A 19,770-nucleotide genomic window follows, 5' to 3' on the forward strand; every position below is an offset into this window, starting at 1 on the left:
ATGGGAATAATAACCAAGAAGTAAAAGGTTCAGTAAAATCTATAACTCATATGAAATATTTATATTTTTTGCTATCTGAGAAAAATGACATAAAAAGCATGGGGAGAACATTTTCTATAAATTATTTTTTCTGTTAGCAGAATGCTATATGTTGCTTTGCTTTAAGGTGAGAACTAGTATTTTTACTTAAAAAGCACAATAAACTACACTGCTTGCTGCTTTCCTACTGTTAAATTTCAAGTTGAAAAGCACCTTTAATAGCATCTGGTCCAATCTCAATCTTTTAAAGATATCTGACATAAACTGCATGTAGCATCTGATTTCTAGAAAATTTAAAATTGTGGATCAAATTAAGACATTATGATAAGCATTAGGTCCAATTTAATTCCTACATAAAGCAAAATGAAACTTTACTTACCGCTGACTTCAGCAAGTACATTTTATCAGAAAATGTTACCACAGTATTTTTTCCCATACTATTTGGCTACACAGCATCATAAACTGAAGCTGTGGTTTTATGGTACAGTTATCCATGAATCAACCAGGTTATTCATTCTCTCCAGAGACTGTGTTGGTAAAATGGAACTTCTTTTAGTTAACTATTTATTGTTGAATATACTTTACTTATAGACCATTTATTCCCCAAGAATTCTAAATGTGGAACAAATTAGATTTTTTAACAATGACTATTTCTCATAGGACTAAGTTGACAATGGGAACTGGCAGCATGGTTCAACTGCACAAAAGCAAATACTAAGGAACCTAAGAGATAATATAGTAAAGTCATAGCCATTGTCACAGAGATAGAACCTGCAACAGAACCAATTCCTGATGCTGTTTTTGTCACTAGATGACATTCTCCCACAAAAAAAAAAAAATGGCCTTGTAAAATAGAACCTAAACACTTACCAGGAATTAGATTGCATATTGATAAAAGAATACTTTTAAATTCTAACAATACTTTTAAATTCTAACAGCCCTAGGAAAAGTAAGTCGCTACCATTAATTAACAGCTAGTGTATATAAGCATATTCTTATTAGAACAGTATTATGTTTAATATAATTCTAAACCTTTTCAATCATACACAAATTCCAAAGAAAAAACTGTCAGTTTACATTTACCTGTGTGACACTCCTATACCAGCTGGAAAGAGAATCCATTGAATAAAATGTCTTTTTCTGGGAGATTGGAATACCTTCCTCTTTGGATTCCTCATCTACAGAGCAGTTCATCAATTGTGAGGCCAACTTTTGCAAAAAATGTTTCATATCTGCAGAATATAAAAGGTAAGAAAGCTGATTTCCCTTTAAAACAAATATGAAACATCTGCAACTTCTTGATAAGATGTTGTAAATATACACTATATATATTTAAATTACTCTAGACAGCAAGATTTTTAAGGACTCTAAAAACAATCGAAGTGTTACTTACATAAGTTATTTTACTGATTACAAATCTTCCTTATAGTCATTTTAAAAGATGTCCTAAGGGCTTTGACTTAATCAGTTCTAATCAGTTTATGAATGTGAAAGTAATATAAGCATATAAAGCCCTTATGTCAGTCCAAATCTAAACCCATTTTACTCTATTAGTGTCCATGTCCTTTATGATTTAATGGTTTCATATAGATTAGCTCTGGCAATGGACTATTTTTTACCACGCTAGTCTTTCAGAGTAGGGAAATAAGATGATTTGAGGCTAAAAGATGAACCTACACAGTCTATTCTCTGTTGGGCTAAATAAGAGCTCCCCAATCCTTAATTCTAAGCTCCCTATCCCAAACCTTCCAACTTATTAGACTTTTACCAGGTTAGGAAACACATCTCATAAAATATCTAGACTATTACTGGCAGTGAAGCTGATACAGCAGCGGTGGGGCTGGAATAAAGGAAGCAAAAGGTGGCAAAGAGTCCTGCAAGAGTCAACATTACCATGATAGGCAATAAACCCCACCCTATCCAAATGTTGTGCCATGCTCTACCCACAAATAAAAAGGGATAAACAAAGCAAAAGCCGGGGGTGGCGGGTTGGGGGTGGAGAGAGAGAGGTCAGAAGAGATCTGTAACATCTCACCAAGGTTATTAGGGCATTTATACTGTACCTGGACAATCTTTAGCTTGTAACGAGACTACATATGGAGTGACATTATTCTGAAGGGCTTCTGTTAGACTTCTGAATGTTAAATCATGATCAGTAACATTCACACCTATGGGATAATACATCAGTATTATACCATCATTTGTATTATAATAATTTAACAAGGCTATCAAACATGTCTAGTGAATTACTGAATAAAAATATTTTTAAAATGAGTAACAAAAACTCCATGATTAATAACAGAAATCAAGAAAACATACTGCATAAATGAAGTTCTCTTCATTGATAATAGAGATCTGGAAACATACACAATAGTTATTTGTCAGAAAGGGTATTTAGCACAATCTCTCTTTAAAAAACATTACCGCAGATGTGTAGTTAACCCTTGAAAACATCTTAGGAGTAATTTCATTACTTTGTCAAATTCATAAAGTACTCTTTAAAATAATCATTAAAAAATAAGGGCTACAGATTCCGGGCTTACTAGGATCCTGACTTAATAAGTGAGGAGAATCCAATCACTAATCCTATTAATGCTTGTTGTACTAAATACAATAGTAAAGTACACACTGAGGGAAGCTGATTTCTGAGGGAAGGATCTAAAAACAAATAAAACTTCAAGTCCTTTAGGTATTTACTAACCCCCTCATTCTCGTTTCCACAAATCAGAGTTTAGTGCTGTGCATGCAGTTATCAGAGTTGAGTGGAATTTCCCTATCACAGTGGAAAAACTTCTACTGATACTTTCCTTGACGTCACAATCTGAGATTTCTAGAAAGTGCTTTGGCTCTTAGGCAGGTGCCAACAGCAGCTATCTTGAAACTGCTTGATAACTGCTACTATAAAACTTCAACTGGCTGGAAGAAAAACAAAAGGTTCAAATCCAGGCCACCATGAAGCAAAAAAATTTTTTCCAGGAGAGCCAATAAATAAAAATGTTGGCAGGCTATGTTTTTCCTTTAAAGTTATTTATGGGATAACTGGGTGGCTTGGTCAGTTAAGCATTCAACTCTTGGATTCGACTCATCATGATGTCACAATTTGTGATTCAAGCAAGCCCTAAGTAGGGCTCTGCAGTGACAGCACAGAGTCTGCTTGGGATTCTCTCTCTGCCCCTGCTCTGTGCACTTGCATGCACTCTCTCAGTCTCTCAAAATAGATTAATAATTTTTTTAAGACTTATTTATTTTGAGAGAGAGAGAGAGAGAGAGAGAGAGAGAGAGAGAGAGAGAGAGGAGAGAATCTCAACCAGGCTCCATGCTCCTCGAAAAGCCCAACACAGGGCTCAAACTCATGGACCATTAGATCATAACCTGAGCCAAAATCAAGAGCTAACACTTAACCAACAGAACCACACAGGTGCCCTGGCAGACTACTTTTAAAGGAGCATGTATCTTTTTGAAAACAGAAAATGTGTAACTGTGCCTAAACATTCTTCAACTATAGATTGTTTTTACAGTATCAAAATGATATTCTTAACGTGTATTATGGTCTGTGACTGTGATATTGTATCTCTGAACAAATTTGGGAGTTTAGCAAAACACCAATTCATCTTGTCTTTCACTGACTGACTTTATAAGCTATTTAACATTATGTTGATTACAACAACGGACTGTCTATCGGAAACAAGAAAATCAAAATGTCTTTAACTGGGAAAATGTTCTCCTCAGACTACTGACTTTGAAATATAAGATTCCCATTAGCTTCTTTTCTCCTTTTGGCAGTAGGCAGAGGAGGGATTTAAACAGTGCTCTCTCAACAATCTATCAAGCCATCCCTCTTGATTATATTTTCCCCACTCCACTCCCAATTGTTGTAACCTAGCAATAGAGAAACAAAGCACCAAACAGTATAATCAGGCCATCACTGGGTCTCTGTTTCTCATACATAAATGAAAAGGGTTTTGAAATTAAGTGCAGGCTGCACTGAAAAGATGTTCACAGTATTATAAAAATTATTCCTTGTGTCGTTACTCAAAGAGTGGTCCTGGGATCAGCAGTATGGGAATCAGCAGGAGGTCTGTTACAAATGTAGAGTTTTAGGCCCTTCCTCAAACCTATTAATGAAAGCCTGCATTTACTAAGATTCCTTGGAGGTTATTTGTAGGTACATTAAATTTTGCTAAGTATTGCCATAAACATCAGAAATGAGATTTAGGTAATGAATAGGATTAAAGGCAGTATTGGGGCACCTGGATGGCTCAGCTGGTTGAGCATCCAACTCTCGGCTTCAGCTCAGGTCAGGATCTCACAGTTTGTAGGGTCAAGCCTCGAGCCAGGCTGTGCACAGACAGCTCAGCTTGGAGCCTGCTTGAGATTCTCTTTCTTCTCTCTCTCTTTCTCTCCCTCCCTCCCTCCCTTCCTCTCAGCCCCTCCCCTACTTGTTCTCTCTCTCTAATGAATTTTTTAACAGGCAGTATTAAATAACAGAATTAAGGTCTTATCTCAGTACCCACTAGTTTAACAAACCTTTAATAAATAACAAATTGCAAACGCAATGAAGAGTACATTTGAAATCCAAATAAATTCACTTTCTTTCCAAAAGATATAAGGAAATTTGCCAGTATTCCAAAGAAATTTTTTCCATTATCCTGTAGCCAGATGTTTCATTTAAATGGGATATTAATGATGGATATTTAAGTACCTAAGAAATTTACAATCTGCAGCTTGAAAGCAATTTATATATAATTTATTCAAACCCCCTTATAAACAATTAATACAATATTATAGAATAATCTAAGATTGATAAACTAAGCATAGGGAAATAAAATTAAGGTCATAGATAATTCCACTAAAGATACAATATTTTAAAAAGCGCACAAATCTAATCTATTAACCCACTGGTGGTTTATTACCAAATTCAAATCTCATATATTCTCATAAAATAACTGATGAAGAGTAACGTAAATATATTTCTCCTTCATTTTCTGACAAAAAGTTGAGGAGAGTACTAGCTAATCCTGGATCAATTTCTTTTAATTTAAGATGTACAATCACTATAAGGAACTTTTATTGGTTTTGAAAGTATGTAAAACAAATTATAATTAGTTTAATTCTATAAATGAAAGAAACAAAACAGTTTTATCAAGGAGTTAGTCTCTACTATTCTAACTAAAAAAACTCAACTAAAATCACTAGCTGAAAAAACAAACATACACCCATACATACCTAAAATAAGAGCAGCCGTTGGAATTTCTCTGAGTTTTATTTGACAGCCCCAATCCCTCGAATTCTTCTGGAATCCAGAATAAGACTTTTGTAGAAATTCAATTAGATTATTGAACAGGTTTTTATTTAATTCCTCTTGTAGTTGCTACAAAGAGAACACAACACTTTATGAATTATTACCAGTAGTAATGTGATGCATCTTTCCAAGTCTGGGAAAGAAAACGGTCATAAATTCCAAAGATTATGAATAAAACGATTAGATAGACGAAATAAAAAATGTTTTTCCTGAAGTCTCCATTCATTATTGCTTTGGATTCCCTCATAAATAAATCTCATTTATTCATTAAACAAACATTTACTAACCACCTTACAAATGAAAGGTGGTCTTTATCCTTACATATACAAGAACATTTATAATTTAAAAACATGTGTAAAGTGCTATGATAATATAGAATAAAGAGTAGGACCATCCAACTTAAGCTGAGGAGGCAAGCCAAAGCACTAAAGCAGGTGATGAAGGAGGCGACTATAGGGAAAGTCAGAAGGAACGGGGAATAGAGGGAGCAAGGAAGGAAGCAGGCACCAAGTATCTGGGGAACCACACAGACAGCTCAGCATCAAGAACAGAAGAAGTGGTAGGGAATGAGCCTGCAAATAAACAAGGGGCTAGACCAGTAAAATTACATTTGATGTTAAAAGGTTTGGGTTTTGTCCTGTGGGAGAACCACTGATGGGATATGAAGCAGAGGTGTGATTAAATCCGGGTTGAAAGGGGTTAATCGGGCAGCACTGTGAACGGGACGGGAGAAGCTATACTGACAGTGAGGCTGGAAAACCCCTGCAGTCTGGCACTGTATCTGCCTGAAGGGAAGACTTTCCTAATTTGGCCAACAGTCCCACAGGGACTAATGAGAGACCTGAGGAAAGGCAGAAACATCGGAGGATCATCACAATTCGGGTTAAGAAATGAAGACCTAAACTAGAAACCACAAAGTATTTGAGTATACTTTCAAGGGTCACATGGAATACATGAATGAGCAAAGCCCTAGGTGAAAGCAATAAAGAGTGGTGGGAAGTAGTAATAAACAGAGTGCATAACCCTCCCACAGGCACTTAAAAAACAAGAACAACAAGAACAACAACAACACTATGTTGGTCAAATAAAACAAGTCCACTCAAGATGTTGGCCCTAGAGCTACAAATCTGCTAAGGTACAGAAATTTTTTAGAGCTAGAACATCAAGAACACAGATATTGGATAGGAGGAATGAGGGAATAAAGTACTTTAAAAATAGCTTGACTTAATTGTATAAATGAGTGGATAATTTAAAGAATGCCACCATTTAAAAGCTATGAACATATGTAAAGAGCCCCATGCCTTGGCAGCTATCATTTTAAAGGTATGTTCAGTACCTGAAGCCCTGTTTAATACTTGGGACATGACTGTTTTTTAGGATATACAGATTATGCTAAACTAATATTACCTACATTTCATCAATACTCTTGAAAATTGGTGGAAAGAAAGATGGGAAGCAATATATATGAGATTTACAGTAACAGAGAAATATAAGTTATTTAAAAAAGTATTCACCTCAGTTTCAGATTTCATCTGCTGCCATATCAACTGATAGGTTTCAAATCGAAGCTTACTGTCCTCAGACTCATTTTTCCCTTTATTAAAATAGTCCTCTAAAAACACAGAAAGAAAGAAATCAGTTTCTTTTTTATATAATAAAAGTTAGAAAATCTCCGTGCAGGGGCACCTGGGTGCCTCAGTTGGTTGAGCATCCGACTCTTGATTTGGACTCAGGTCATGATCTCATGGTTCATGAGGTCGAGCGCCACATCAGGCTCTGTGTTGAAGGTGTGGAGTTTGCTTGAGATTCTCTCTCTCCCCTTCTATCTCTACNGAAATTTTTAATATATATAAAAAATTTATGTGTTTGGAGATAGGTGACATTTAAAATCCTTTATATTTAATTTTATTTATCCCATATTTTTACTATAAGTAAGAGTATCTATAAGATTAAAAATTCCTGTAACTTTTAGGTTGTTTTTCTATCATTTCTGAATTGCTAACAGCATTTATTGGATTTGATTTGAAACATAAGCATTTAATATTAATATATCTTTACTATTTTCTCTTATTCTACAGCCTTGGATACTTTGCTTCATAGATTTGCTTTGAACTCTTTTATAAAATGATTCTTAACACTATGACTCTTGTTCTTTTATTGGCTTGATATAGTTTGGCCCAGACTTTTAGTCTGTCTGTATTATTTTATATGCTTTTTGAACGTTTTCCTCCAAATGGTTAGCCATTTATCCAACCACCATTTATCAAAATACCAGTGCTTTTCAAATTTTTAAACTATGATCCACATTAAAGAATACATTTTATATCATAATCCAACACACATTTAACAGAAACAAAAACAAAAGACCCACAAAACAATACTTGTCATGTGACAATGAATGTTTTCTATTCTATTTTTAAAACCATTATGACTAAGTTGATTTCATGACTCACACTTGGATTTTAACCTTCAGTTTAAAAATGTTCACTTATTAAATAATCTATCCTTTTGAGATGCCCTTATTATCTAAATACTTAACAAATACACTTGGAACTATATTTTAACTTTTTCTTTTGTTCTCTTGAATCCGCGTTTATTCCCACAGCTGTACTGAATTGTCTGAACGACTGGAGCTTTGTAGCATGCTCACATGTGCTACATTCCAGGCCTTCCTCCTACCACCACCAAACATTATCATTCTTTTTCAAAATATTTTAAGCCATTCTTTCAAATAAACTTTGCTATTGCTCAAAAATAATTAAAACAGTATTTTGACTTGATAAAATGAAATTTATAGATTGGCCTGGGAAGAACTGATATGAAGTTAAAAAATCCACATCCAAAACACTACAGATCTCTTCTTTAAACAAATGTAATGTAAATATTTTACATCCTTTGTATTTTTCTACTTTACTTCATATTTCTTGTTTACTCTCAGGTATTTTATTGTAACAATTAGAACTTCTACAGTATTCAATAATAATGTGAAAATACATATTCTGTTCCTGACTTAGATGCCACTAGCATTCTACCATTAAGTTCTGGTAGTTTGGAACAGAGATTCTCTTTTATGTTAAGGAACTTTCCCTCTGTTCACAGTTTACTCAGAGTTTTTAGCAAATACTTTTTGAATTTATCAAAGTCTTAGAATATACTGAAGTCATTATATGGCAAAATGATAAGACAAGGTTATAGTATAAAAATGCAAACAAGAAAATGCAAGGAAATACACTATTACTAAGAGACAAAGCAGAACAAGGTATCCTTAAAAAGAACAAAAGTCATTTTACTTTGATAACGAGTAAATCCATATAAAAAAGTAGCAAATCAAGACATTAATTTTTTATGTTCTGAATAACATGGCATCAAAATACTAACAAAAAGACTGTTAGAGAATATAAGCTCTCACTGCTGACAGGTTCCCACCTGCTCCAGGCACAGTGCTCTACTTCAGTGTGAACCTCCACAGTGTCAATGCCCCCACCGGTTTCAGTCTCTCTCTCTCGTTCCTGCCCTGTCGTTTTCTAGGATGCACAGTCATCCACAGAATACAGTGGAGAGGAAGAGTTACCAGTCCTCTTTTAGGTACACATCCAAGTGTCTTCAGGACAGGGGACAGATGGGGGACAAAATGTAAGGCATCTTCCTACTTCTTCAGGCAATCTGTTTCAAGAACTGAAGCCAGTAAAGGCAAGTGCTAAAATCTGGATATGTTTTCCTCATTCCTGCACCATCTGTCTTATAATCAGGGTCAATTCCTCCAAGATTCTCATATTGAAACAGTATCTACTGGTTTCAGATCAGTAGAATGAAAAACAAAAACAAAAACTAAGCAAAGTTTAATTATACAATTATATACATTAGGTTTACTAATATTAAAAACTTTAAACAAGTCTTAATTATAGCTGAAATTCAACAGAAAAAGTTGAGTGGCAGGCAGTACCAAGTAATGGTTAGACCAGGGGCTCTGGAATCAGACAGCTTGGGTTCAACTCCCAGCCTCTGCCACTTATTAGCACTAACAGTGAGAAAGTTTTCTATGTCTAAGTATCCTCATATACTTTCACACAATATAATCACAATACATTTCTCATAGTTTGCTGAGAGAATTAAACAAAGTAACACATATATAGGGCTTAGAAAAATCTAGCACTAAATAAAAACTCAATATATGTTAGCAATTTTGTTAGTATAATGACATTGCTGATATCATCAGATGTCACTTCATGTTCTATTTTCTTCATAGATAATGGGAAACAAGACTTCCAATTTTCTCTGAAAATGAACTATTTCAAGTTTAGCAATCTCCAACATTAAAGAAATGTGTTCATTAAGTAAATCACTTAAAAATTTTAAAAAATTATAATGTAGCTTTTCTTTGTTCACTATTTCCAAGTCCCATCACTGTCACTTTTTATTTTGGGTATAGGACAAGAAATACAGCAAGTTTCATGTTCCTTTGACACTAAGTCTAAGAGGGTATAGAATTTGAGATCACTGTTTATTCTGTACATGAGAAACTAGATTCTTATTTTATGTCATACTTATTACCCTCTGTTCCCCTCAATATGGCCATTATTTTATTTGCTCCTTGAGCACAGGTCTCTTACCTAGCTTGTCTCAAACTAAAGGAGTAGCGAAATCTTAGGATACACCTAAGGTTTGCGTCATGTGATGATTTAGAAATATCCTATTTATAAATACAAGTTATTTATTTCCTTAGTCACACAATGATACAGCTGTTCTCTTTTTTTAATTCAAAACTAGTACGTGAAAATGCTGAATTCCACATCATAATTTTTCTATCAGCATTCTTTATAGTACTGAATACTGAGTACAAATAATTAGCCTGTGAGCTTTAAACAAAAAAAAAAATACCAACACCTGGGTACCACTTCCAGCCATTCTGATTCAATTGGTCTGAGATGGGTTCTGGGCATTAGTATCTTTAAAAAGTTCCCCAAGTTGAAATCTAAATAAAGTCAATGGATTATACCAATGTTAAGTTTCCTGGTTATGATATTGTACCAGTTACCCAAAATGTTACCACCGGAGATTTTACTGGGTAAGGGGTACAAGGGAATTCTCTACCTTTTCTTGCAACTGCACGGGAATCTACAATTATATCCAAGAAAACCTTGAAACAATTTTTTTTTTTTAAGTTCCCCAGGTGACTCTAATCTGCAGCCACAATTGAAAACCAGTACAATAAACACTTTATGACAGTAATATCATGATTTGTTTGAAAANAAAAAAAAAAAAATTGTTTCAAGGTTTTCTTGGATCTAATCTGCAGCCACAATTGAAAACCAGTACAATAAACACTTTATGACAGTAATATCATGATTTGTTTGAAAAAGTCAGTTCTTCCTAACATGATCATCACACAGATATCTGGAGATAAATGAAAAAAGGTAATATATTTTTTTATCTGAATTTNTATATTTATAAACATATATTACATATATTTTAAGTAATCTCTATGTCCAATGTGGGGTTTGAACTCACAACTGAGAGATCAAGAGTTGCATGTTCTATCATCTGAGTCAGCCAGGCGCCCTAAGACAATCTCTTTTGAAGAAGGGGGACATATCCTTTGAAGGAAATTTACTTTCTAATTTGCTTTTGAAGGTATATTTGGATTCCCTTTTAGATTGAAACCCTGAGAGGTACCTTATCCCTTTGATTATAACTTCTACATCAAGAAGGTAAGTAAAGTCAAACTTAAGACAAGAGAACTATTAAATTCAATTAGGGTTAGGTTAGTTCAAAACTTAGGGGAGGAAAACTAGCCATTCAATATTAAGACATCTTACCTACTGGCACAGAGATCTTTCTCTTCTTGAAGTTTGGCTTAAACACAGAGCAGCCCTTTTAAAAAAAAAAGAAAGAAAGAAAAAGAAAAAAAAAAGCATAAAGTCAAAGTAGCCAAGGAGCAGATAAATCTGATTAACCAATTATTTTATGGATAAGCAAAAATTTTAAAAGGTTTTTCTTGGGGTGCCTGGGTGGCTTAGTCGGTTGAGCGTCCGACTTTCGCTTAGGTCATGATCTCGCGGTTCGTGGGTTCGAGCCCCGCGTCGGGCTCTGTGCTGACTGCCAGCTCAGAGCCTGGAGCCTGTTTCAGTCTGTGACTCCCTCTCTCTCTGACCCTCCCCTGCTCGCGCGCTCTCTCTTCTAGAAATAAATAAAGCATAAAAAAAAAAAAAGGTTTTTCTTTAAAGTGCTAAGAAACCAACTCTCTTCTATCTGAATTTTAACCAGAAAATTCTATTTTTTAATTTTTTTTCATTTTATTTTATTTTTTTTACAAATAGTTTATTGTCAAATTAGTTTCCACATAACACTCAGTGCTCATCCCCACAAGTGTCCTCCTCCATGCCCATCCCCCCTCCCCCCCACATCCATCAGTCCTCAGTTTTTGTCAGCATTCAAGAGTCTCTCATGGTTTGCCTCTCTCCCTTTCCCCCACCATTTCCGCCCTTCTTCTCCCCCTTGTTCCTCCGTCAAGTTCCTCCTAATCCTCCTATACGTGCAAACATATGATATTTGTCCTTCTCTGCCTGACTTATTTCGCTCAGCATAACACCCTCAAGGTCCATCCATGTTGCTACACATGGCCAGATTTCATTGTTTCTCATTGCCATGTAGTATTCCATGGTATAGATAAACCACATCTTCTTGATCCATTCGTCCGTTGATGGACACTTAGGCTCTTTCCATGTTTTAGCTATTGTGGAGAGTGCTGCTATGAACATTGGGGTACATGTGCTCCTATGCATCAGCATTTCTGTATCCCTTGGGTAAATTCCTAGCAGTGCTATTGCTGGGTCATAGGGGAGTTCTATTGTTAGTTTCCTGAGGAACCTCCACACTGTTTTCCAGAGGGGCTGTACCAGTTTACATTCCCACCAACAGTGTAGGAGGGTGCCCGTTTCTCCACATCCTGGCCAGCATCTAGAGTTCTCTGGCTCATTTTAGCCACTCTGACTGGCGTGAGGTGGTATCTCAGTGTGGTTTTGATTTGTATTTCCCTGATGAGGAGGGATGCTGAGCATCGTTTCATGTGTCTCTTGGCCATCTTTAACCAGAAAATTCTTAAAAAACAAGCGGACTGTCCATTTCTTTCTCCTCTTTCCCATGAGATGCTCATCTTTGATGAGCAAAATAATCGCTGATGAAATTTAAACCCAGAAAGTTGCCATTTTTATAAAACTTAGAGAAGAACTTTAATACCATACATTAAAATGAAGCTCAAAAATAAACATGCTCTCTCATTTCAGAAGAAATATTTATTATTTAATTAAACTTCAAGTATCCATAAACTTGAAATAAATAATTTTGGCTACTGTTTCACCTTATACTGATAAAACTGTTATTCATCTGCTCCGGGAAAGCTTCCCTAGTTCTCTAGTTAGAATTATTCCTTTCCCTAAGATCTCATAATATTTGAATGCCTTTATTTTGCTTTGTTTTAAAATCACTTTCACTGTGTATTATATTCATGGGTCTGCCTCACAAAGTAGTTTGTGAGTGCCTTGAGAGCAGACTGCATTTAACTCATAATTGTTTCCTCAGTGCCTTAGGACAGTGTTAGCATATACATTAGGCAATCAATATACGAGATGAATACTTCACAAGTGATTTTTCTTGTAATTTCCTAGCTACATTTAGTATCATAGTATTTAACTAGTAATATACTACCCCCTCCAAGCTACTGGTCCTGCATTTATTCTACCAATCGTACAGCCATATACCATGTATAAGCTTCTTAAAGACTGCCATTTTGGGGGCACCTGAGTGGCTTAGTCTGTTGAGCATTCTGGTCTTGATTCTGGCTCAGATCATGATCTCATGGTTCATGGGATTGAGCCTGGAATTCTCTCTCTCCCTGCTCATCCCCCACTCACACTCTTCCAAATAAAATAAACTTAAGGAAAAAAAGATTGCCATTTTTATGGAAGATAAAAGAAAATATTTTAAAAATTCACCTAGAAAAAGTCCCCTCAGGATAGGGTAAAGAGAGCTGTGCAAATATAAGGTGGCCATTTGGATTACAGGATCCAAAATATGAACAGTTCCTTTTTTTTCAAATTGTGTTAAAAAAATTTTTTTAATGTTTATTTTTGATAGAGAGAAAGAGAGACACAGAGGGAGACACAAAATCCGAAGGAGGCTCCAGGCTCTGAGCTGTCAGCACAGAGACCAACAAGAGGTTAGAATTCACAAACCGTGAAATCATGACCTGTGCCTAAGTCAGACATTTAACCAACTGAGGCACCCAGGTACCCAAGAACTGTCTTACACTCTTATATCTACAACTAGTGGAACTACTGAAATATACAACCATATTTAGAAAAATAATGTAGTACCACAATAAGCTTGTCATTGCCACCTTTCTATATCCAATTGCAATTCAATAAAAGAAAAGGAACTATGAAGGAGTGAGATATGACAAGGACCCAGAATGGATCCTAACATATGGCAGTGGTAGTAATACGGTTAACGACTTTGAACTGCTGATCAAGTATGGTATTTGGGACAGAAGAAATCATCTAGGAGGAGAGCTAACAGACAGAAAATATGACAAGAAAAAGGAAGTTTACGTATGTTAAAAAAAAAAAAGGCTAGCAGTTCCATGAGCTCCTGAAACAGTGCTTGAGATTCTTATTTATGCAAGGTCCCCTTCATAATCATCTCAATACAAGCATTTCTGTAATAATGACATAAATGCTTTCCTGCAATAGGAAAAAAAAAGCCCTCACAATTCTGCAAGATACACAAAAATTAGAGGTTCATGCAATGTAAAGGATTAAGGGGCAAACCATGCAAACCTATGGAAATTTATAACCAGGGCAAAACAAAAACAGTACCAATCCTAGTAAAAAATACTAGTGTAAAAAAACTTCCAACTATCTCCATTTTGACCTCAAACTTTTTAATTGATTAAGTCCTTCTTTCCTGCTCAACTCTTGACTCCGGGAAAACATCCTGTGAGCATGACATCCCCATTCAACATTTGGGGAAGCAAAACTAACCCCTTAAGCAATAAGGACTACCCAGAGTCAGCAAGACCCTCCCCCCCATGGTTGATTCCAAGACATTAACCAACTGACCTTTATCGCCCACCTGTGCGAACCCACTCACCTTTGCCCCACATTTTCCTTACATAAACCTAGAGATATTTTCAGCACTTTGGAGACAGTCTTTGAGACTCTCATCTACTCTCTTCTCAGTGTTGGCTTCACTGAAATAAGTTTTGTTTTTGTTTCACTCCATTCATTTCTCTGATTTGCTTTTGTCAGCAGCGAATGACTGAAGCCGGTCTGTTTGGGACCCCCAGAGCCAGGTGCTCTTGCACTCCAGCACCCTGGCTATATGAGCACCGTTAAACCTCTTCTGGCATTTGCACCTAGCATCACAGTCAATCTTCTGTATGCTTAAGCTCCATGGCTTTAAGTTCCCCTTTGATATATAGTCTCAAAAGGCACTCCTTTTCATAATTTTAGTTTAATTTTAATCAAAATTAAAAGACCCATGGTAGAGCCTTCTAACCTACTGTTTTAACATAGGAAGAAATGTATTTGCAGTATTTTCATCAATTTTATTACAGCTAAACTTCACCTGGTTGAACTCATTACTAAAGGTCTTACTTTACTTGGGTCTATAACAGTGCTATACAAGACTTTAGGTAACAAAGGAGAAATATGTCTCTGCACTAAAACGGGAGACCACCACATGTGGTTACTGAACACTTGAAATGTGGCTAGTGAGACTGAAGAAATGAATTTCTAATTTTATTTAATTTTACTTTATTCTAATTAAAACTGAAATAGCCACTGGCTATTACATTAGACAATAGAGCAGGTTTATCTTCTTACCAAGCACACTATCATGTCTTCTTGCAATCCCTGACCTTCTAAGCAGGCCACATGAGATCTATATGATCTCCTGACATACATACACACCTACATTCTGTTCTCATTTTTCATAACGCCACCTCCCGACCAAACTAATTTTTCAATCCCTTTAATAGATCATTTATTTTATTATTCTGGGCCAAACAACATGTCATTCTCTTTCCTAGAACAGTCTCCCTGCTCCCAATCCTTTGCCTAACTTCTACTTATTTTCAAGTCTCGGCTAAAACGTCACTTTCTCCAAAAGGCCTTCTCTGACCCTGGGAAATCTTCTAACTTATCACAAGTTTTTATCATCAGTTTATCTGTGTTTAATGTTTTTCTTGAGTGAAGACACGGAGTCTATTTTGTTTATCACTCTATCTCGGTACCTAACAGAGTGCTTGGCGCATAACCAATATTTCTAAGAAAAAAGGGAGACCGGGGCACATCCTCGGGGAATTCGACCTCCACAAACCAGAGCCTACTAAATCCTCCCAGCCAGAAAACTAAGGCAGATCCGTGTCTTCGCTGCCCAAGCAAAGTTGACCTCAACTACACTAGGAGCAAGGACGCCGCGGCTCAGCCTGCCACTCCCTCCCCTCCAAACGGTACATCGAAGCCTACGCAACCTCTGCTACATTCCTTCTTCAAATGAGAATGCAAGGAGGCTGAGTCTATTGGGCGTCCGTCCCCCACGTACCTTGGACACCGAAGAGGTGGCCATAGCCCCACCGGCCCGCGGGATTCCAGCTGCACTCGGGATTTCCCGCGCTCCCTCGCGGCAGCAGGGCAGAGGTTAGTGGCCAGCCATGCGGCTTCTTGATTGGCTGGCAGAATCCTCCAGGGCGGGCTTCCGGCGCGCGTAGGCGGGGCGTGCAGAGGTGGGCGGGGCGAGGATCCGGGCCTGGCAGCCGGGGCGTGCTTCGTGGAGGCGGCCATGGCGTGTGCCTTCCGCAGATCTATCGCCTGTCAGGTACGGACCCGAGAATTGGTAGAAGGAGCGCCCTAGCGGAACCCCCACCCCGCGGCCCCTTCACCGCTGCGGGTCACCTCTCAGTAAGGAGAACCGGGTGTATTTGACGGATACCCCGTTTCTGACGTCTCCTCTCCCCTGGAACTGCTCGAGCTGCTGAGGCCAACCCGGTGCAGGGTCGGCCATGCTGCCAAAATAGGTTTCTCAGGGTGAAAAGTAAACCTTGTAAAGCACAAATTGCTTCCTTCATTCTTTCCTACCCCACAGCCTTGTATGAGTTACCCAAGTGGAAACTCACTGGGCCGTGATTAGACCCTTTAGAAATTAGTGTTATTTACACTAGTGAAATGGATAATGCATGTGAATTTTCATTCAAAAGGATCTAATTTAAAAACATTGAATTTCATTCAGAAGTCCCTTTGGCCGCTTGTCCTAGCTTTGCTTTTGGTAATTCCAAAGATAACGTGAGATTCTGTTTTTGATTCAAGAGTCCTATGTAAACAGCTCTGTAATAAGGAAAGGAATAAAACACTTCAACATTAGATTTAAGCAAAAAATAATTTTAGAAACTCATCGGTCCCTTTTGGAATTTTGCTACGAAACTTTCTATTGTTTTGACAAACCCATTTACTTTTTATTAATGGACATGTTAGTGGACGTATTTTGCCTAGTATACAATTTCCCTTAGTTCGTCTTTATAGTATTTCTGGACTTTTGTAGGAAAATTCCTTTGCCTTGCCTTAGAGATGTACTGCCCTGTCTAGTGTTGGTTTCTCAGACACCACCTACCCTTTTGATAGGACAAATCTGAGTTTACTACTTACCGGGATAAGAAAGAACACCTCAGCAGAGTTTTTGTTAGTGTCTAGCAACGAAGGCAAGATCAGATTTTTATTGAGAATTTGAAGTATGGTTTAACGCTGGTCTTTCAGTGGCAGAGGGTGAGAGGACTGGGGAGTGGAGGAAATGGCTTGATTAGGATTGGATACTGATTTAAGATAAAATTTTAAGACTGATAGAAAAGGAGCGCAAGATGGGGAGCCTGGGTGGCTCAGTCGGTTGAGCGTCCGACTTTGGCTCAGGTCATGATCTCATGGTTCATGGGTTCGAGCCCCGCATCAGGCTCTGTGCTGAACGTTGCTCAGAGCCTGGAGTCTGCTTCGGATTCTGTGTCTCCTTCTCTCTCAGCCTTTCTTCCACTGGTACTCTGTCTCTCAAAAATAAATAAATGTAAAAAAATTTTTAAAATAATGAAATTGCCTTTAAAAAAAAAAAGGAGCGCAAGGAGTCTTAGGGCATAAATTGTTGGGGCTTTCTCTTGAAGAATTGATCATTTTTTCGAGACGTTCTTGTAATGAATAATCAAGGCATTTGGGCTGGGATCTCCGAGAATAGTAAAACGTTATGCTAGTGAAGACAAAGAAATAATAAAGTCATTCTAATGTAGACAGTAGATTATATCCAGAGTAGGTAGTTTTGAACCTCAGGGGCCAAGGTGTGTTTGGGGGCAGGCGGAAGGGGGTGGGGGAGGTAAGAAGGTTTCTGTTCTCAACGGTCAAGGTAGTGCCATGCCCAGAAACCTTTTGTGTTTAGTTTTGCAAAGGCTATATTCTTCCTTGTAAAGAAGGTAAGTTGGAGAAACAGGAACTAATATGGATTGAATGTGTATTTGTGCTAGTTACTTCACATTCATGTGAACCTATGACATAAAAGTATTAACCATATACAGATGAGCAAACATATCCAGAGAGGTTAAAAACTTACCCCATGTCAGGCCACATGGTTAAGAAATTCAAGAGTTGGTTTTTGAACAGAGATCTACCTTCAAAATCAGCCCTTTACTGTATATTGTGCTATTTCGTTTATGAAGGCAAGAAGCACAATCTGATTAAACTGAATCTCATAGATTTTATGGCAACATAAACTAAGCAAATATATATTTCTTAAAATATGGAGTCACTGAAGGATGATCTGAAAGCAGATTAAATAAAAATATGTGCAGTGCATATCTTTATGAATGAGGGTCCTTTGACAGTTTAGGAATGACTGTATTACAGGAAATGGCACGTTCATTCAACAAATTTTGATTAATGAATCTACATTTTTCTAAGCACTATCCTCAGCATGGTGTCGATGGTATGTTCATGGAACTACAAGATTTGGTATGACTGAAATTTAGAGTATGCCTCTTAAGGCCTCACTTCAGCAAATCCTTTGGACTCTACCTTCAAAATAGTATCTTGAATGCATCCACTCTTCTCTCCCTATTGCCCTTCCCTTCCCAAATCAAGCTTCTTCCAACAGCATTCTGATAGGCCTGTTTACACTCTTGCTGTCCCTCAAATCCATCCTCTTTTTTTTTTTTTTAATGTTTTATTTATTTCCGAGAGAGAGAGAGAGAGAGAGAGAGAGAGAGAGACAGTGAGAGCAGGGGAGGGTCAGAGAGAAAGGGAGGTGCGCAATCTGAAGCAGGCTCCAGGCTCTGAGCTAGCTGTCCGCACAGAGCCCGATGCGGGCTTGAACCCATGAACCATGAGATCATGACCTGAGCCAAAGTCGGATGCTTAACTGACTGAGCCATGCAGACACCCCAAATCCATCTCCTTATAACTGAAAAGTGACTTCTGAAATGTAAATCAAATCACGTCACTTATCTGTTTAAAACTGCATCACACAAACTCTACCAGGACCATAACATCTTTCTTTCCATCCTCAATTCATACCACTCTCTTCTTCCTTTCTTCAGGAATCTAGCCACACTATTGATCTTGTTTTTCTAACAAAGCAAGGACTTTCCATACCATTACATAGATTATTCCTTGTGCCTAAAGGAAATGATTTTATACCATGACCCTTTGTGCAAGATCGAAGTTTCACAAAATAATACTTATAAAGTGTGTGCATTCTTTTCTATACTACATTTTTCAGAAAATCCTGGTTGGGACTCACTGATAAGAGTTAATAATTACTCCATTAGCTAATTAATTATTCTTGGGAATTAGTTGTTTTACTTGCTTTGGTGTATGCATTCTCTTCATGAAGACAGCATGTTTGATTCACTATTTCCCTAGCACCAACAGAGTGCCTAAAACATAGAAGATGCTTAATAAATATTTAAAGAATAAGTAGCTGTTGGTGATGTAGTATGAAGTTTGTAGCTCCATCAAATGAGTTCATAATTTTAAAGCTGTGAGATAACATGGTAAAAGTGGAAAGAATTAAAATTGTAGTCCCTCCATTTGTATGACTGACTTACTCTTGGCAGGTTAATTAACCTATAAAATGATGGTATCGATTTCAAGTTTCCAGGATTGTTGCAAGGATTAATAATGATGAAGACAATAATAACTACCATTTGTGGAATATCTCATTTGTACCATTGCTCTGTTTTGCTGAACTCTATGGGGCTATTGATAAGATCTAAGGACATAAATGTTAACAGAAAGTTTATAGTATCAAGAACTGTAAGGAGTTTGTTATTTTACCCTGCTTTACCACAGTTCCATTGATGGTGGCAGAAAACATGACATTCCTGGGTGAGAAAAGGATTTTAT

The 19,770-nt window shown here is 37.0% G+C and overlaps 2 protein-coding genes across 8 annotated transcripts in view; one reads left to right on the forward strand and one right to left on the reverse strand.

Annotated features, from left to right (window-relative positions):
• Nucleotides 1-16,032, reverse strand: part of ORC3 (origin recognition complex subunit 3) — a 60,677-nt gene extending 44,645 nt beyond the window's left edge. For 4 of the 6 annotated variants that reach the window (XM_077750270.1, XM_077750266.1, XM_077750265.1 and 1 more), the window contains exons 1-6: nucleotides 15,944-16,032; nucleotides 11,158-11,212; nucleotides 6,856-6,953; nucleotides 5,266-5,410; nucleotides 2,103-2,207; nucleotides 1,123-1,271 (exon numbers count right to left, since the gene is read on the reverse strand). In XM_077750270.1, coding sequence (XP_077606396.1) covers nucleotides 1,123-1,271; nucleotides 2,103-2,207; nucleotides 5,266-5,410; nucleotides 6,856-6,953; nucleotides 11,158-11,212; nucleotides 15,944-15,967 — 576 coding nt within the window. In that variant the 5' untranslated portion in view covers nucleotides 15,968-16,032. Of the gene's footprint in view, nucleotides 1-1,122; nucleotides 1,272-2,102; nucleotides 2,208-5,265; nucleotides 5,411-6,855; nucleotides 6,954-8,767; nucleotides 8,789-11,157; nucleotides 11,213-15,943 lie in introns of those variants that run through there. The other 2 variants (XM_077750268.1, XM_077750269.1) reach the window with 2 other exon arrangements.
• A 127-nt stretch (nucleotides 16,033-16,159) lies between these two features.
• The window catches only part of RARS2 (arginyl-tRNA synthetase 2, mitochondrial), a 54,054-nt gene continuing 50,443 nt past the window's right edge, over nucleotides 16,160-19,770 (forward strand). For both annotated transcript variants that reach the window (XM_077750291.1, XM_077750292.1), the window contains exon 1: nucleotides 16,160-16,216. In XM_077750291.1, the coding sequence (XP_077606417.1) occupies nucleotides 16,181-16,216 (36 nt within the window). In that variant the 5' untranslated portion in view covers nucleotides 16,160-16,180. The remainder of the gene's footprint in view (nucleotides 16,217-19,770) is intronic.

The sequence above is a fragment of the Crocuta crocuta genome, unplaced genomic scaffold (assembly GCF_008692635.1).
Source record: "Crocuta crocuta isolate KB4526 unplaced genomic scaffold, BGI_CrCroc_1.0 scaffold9, whole genome shotgun sequence".
Taxonomy (NCBI): Eukaryota; Metazoa; Chordata; class Mammalia; order Carnivora; family Hyaenidae; genus Crocuta; species Crocuta crocuta.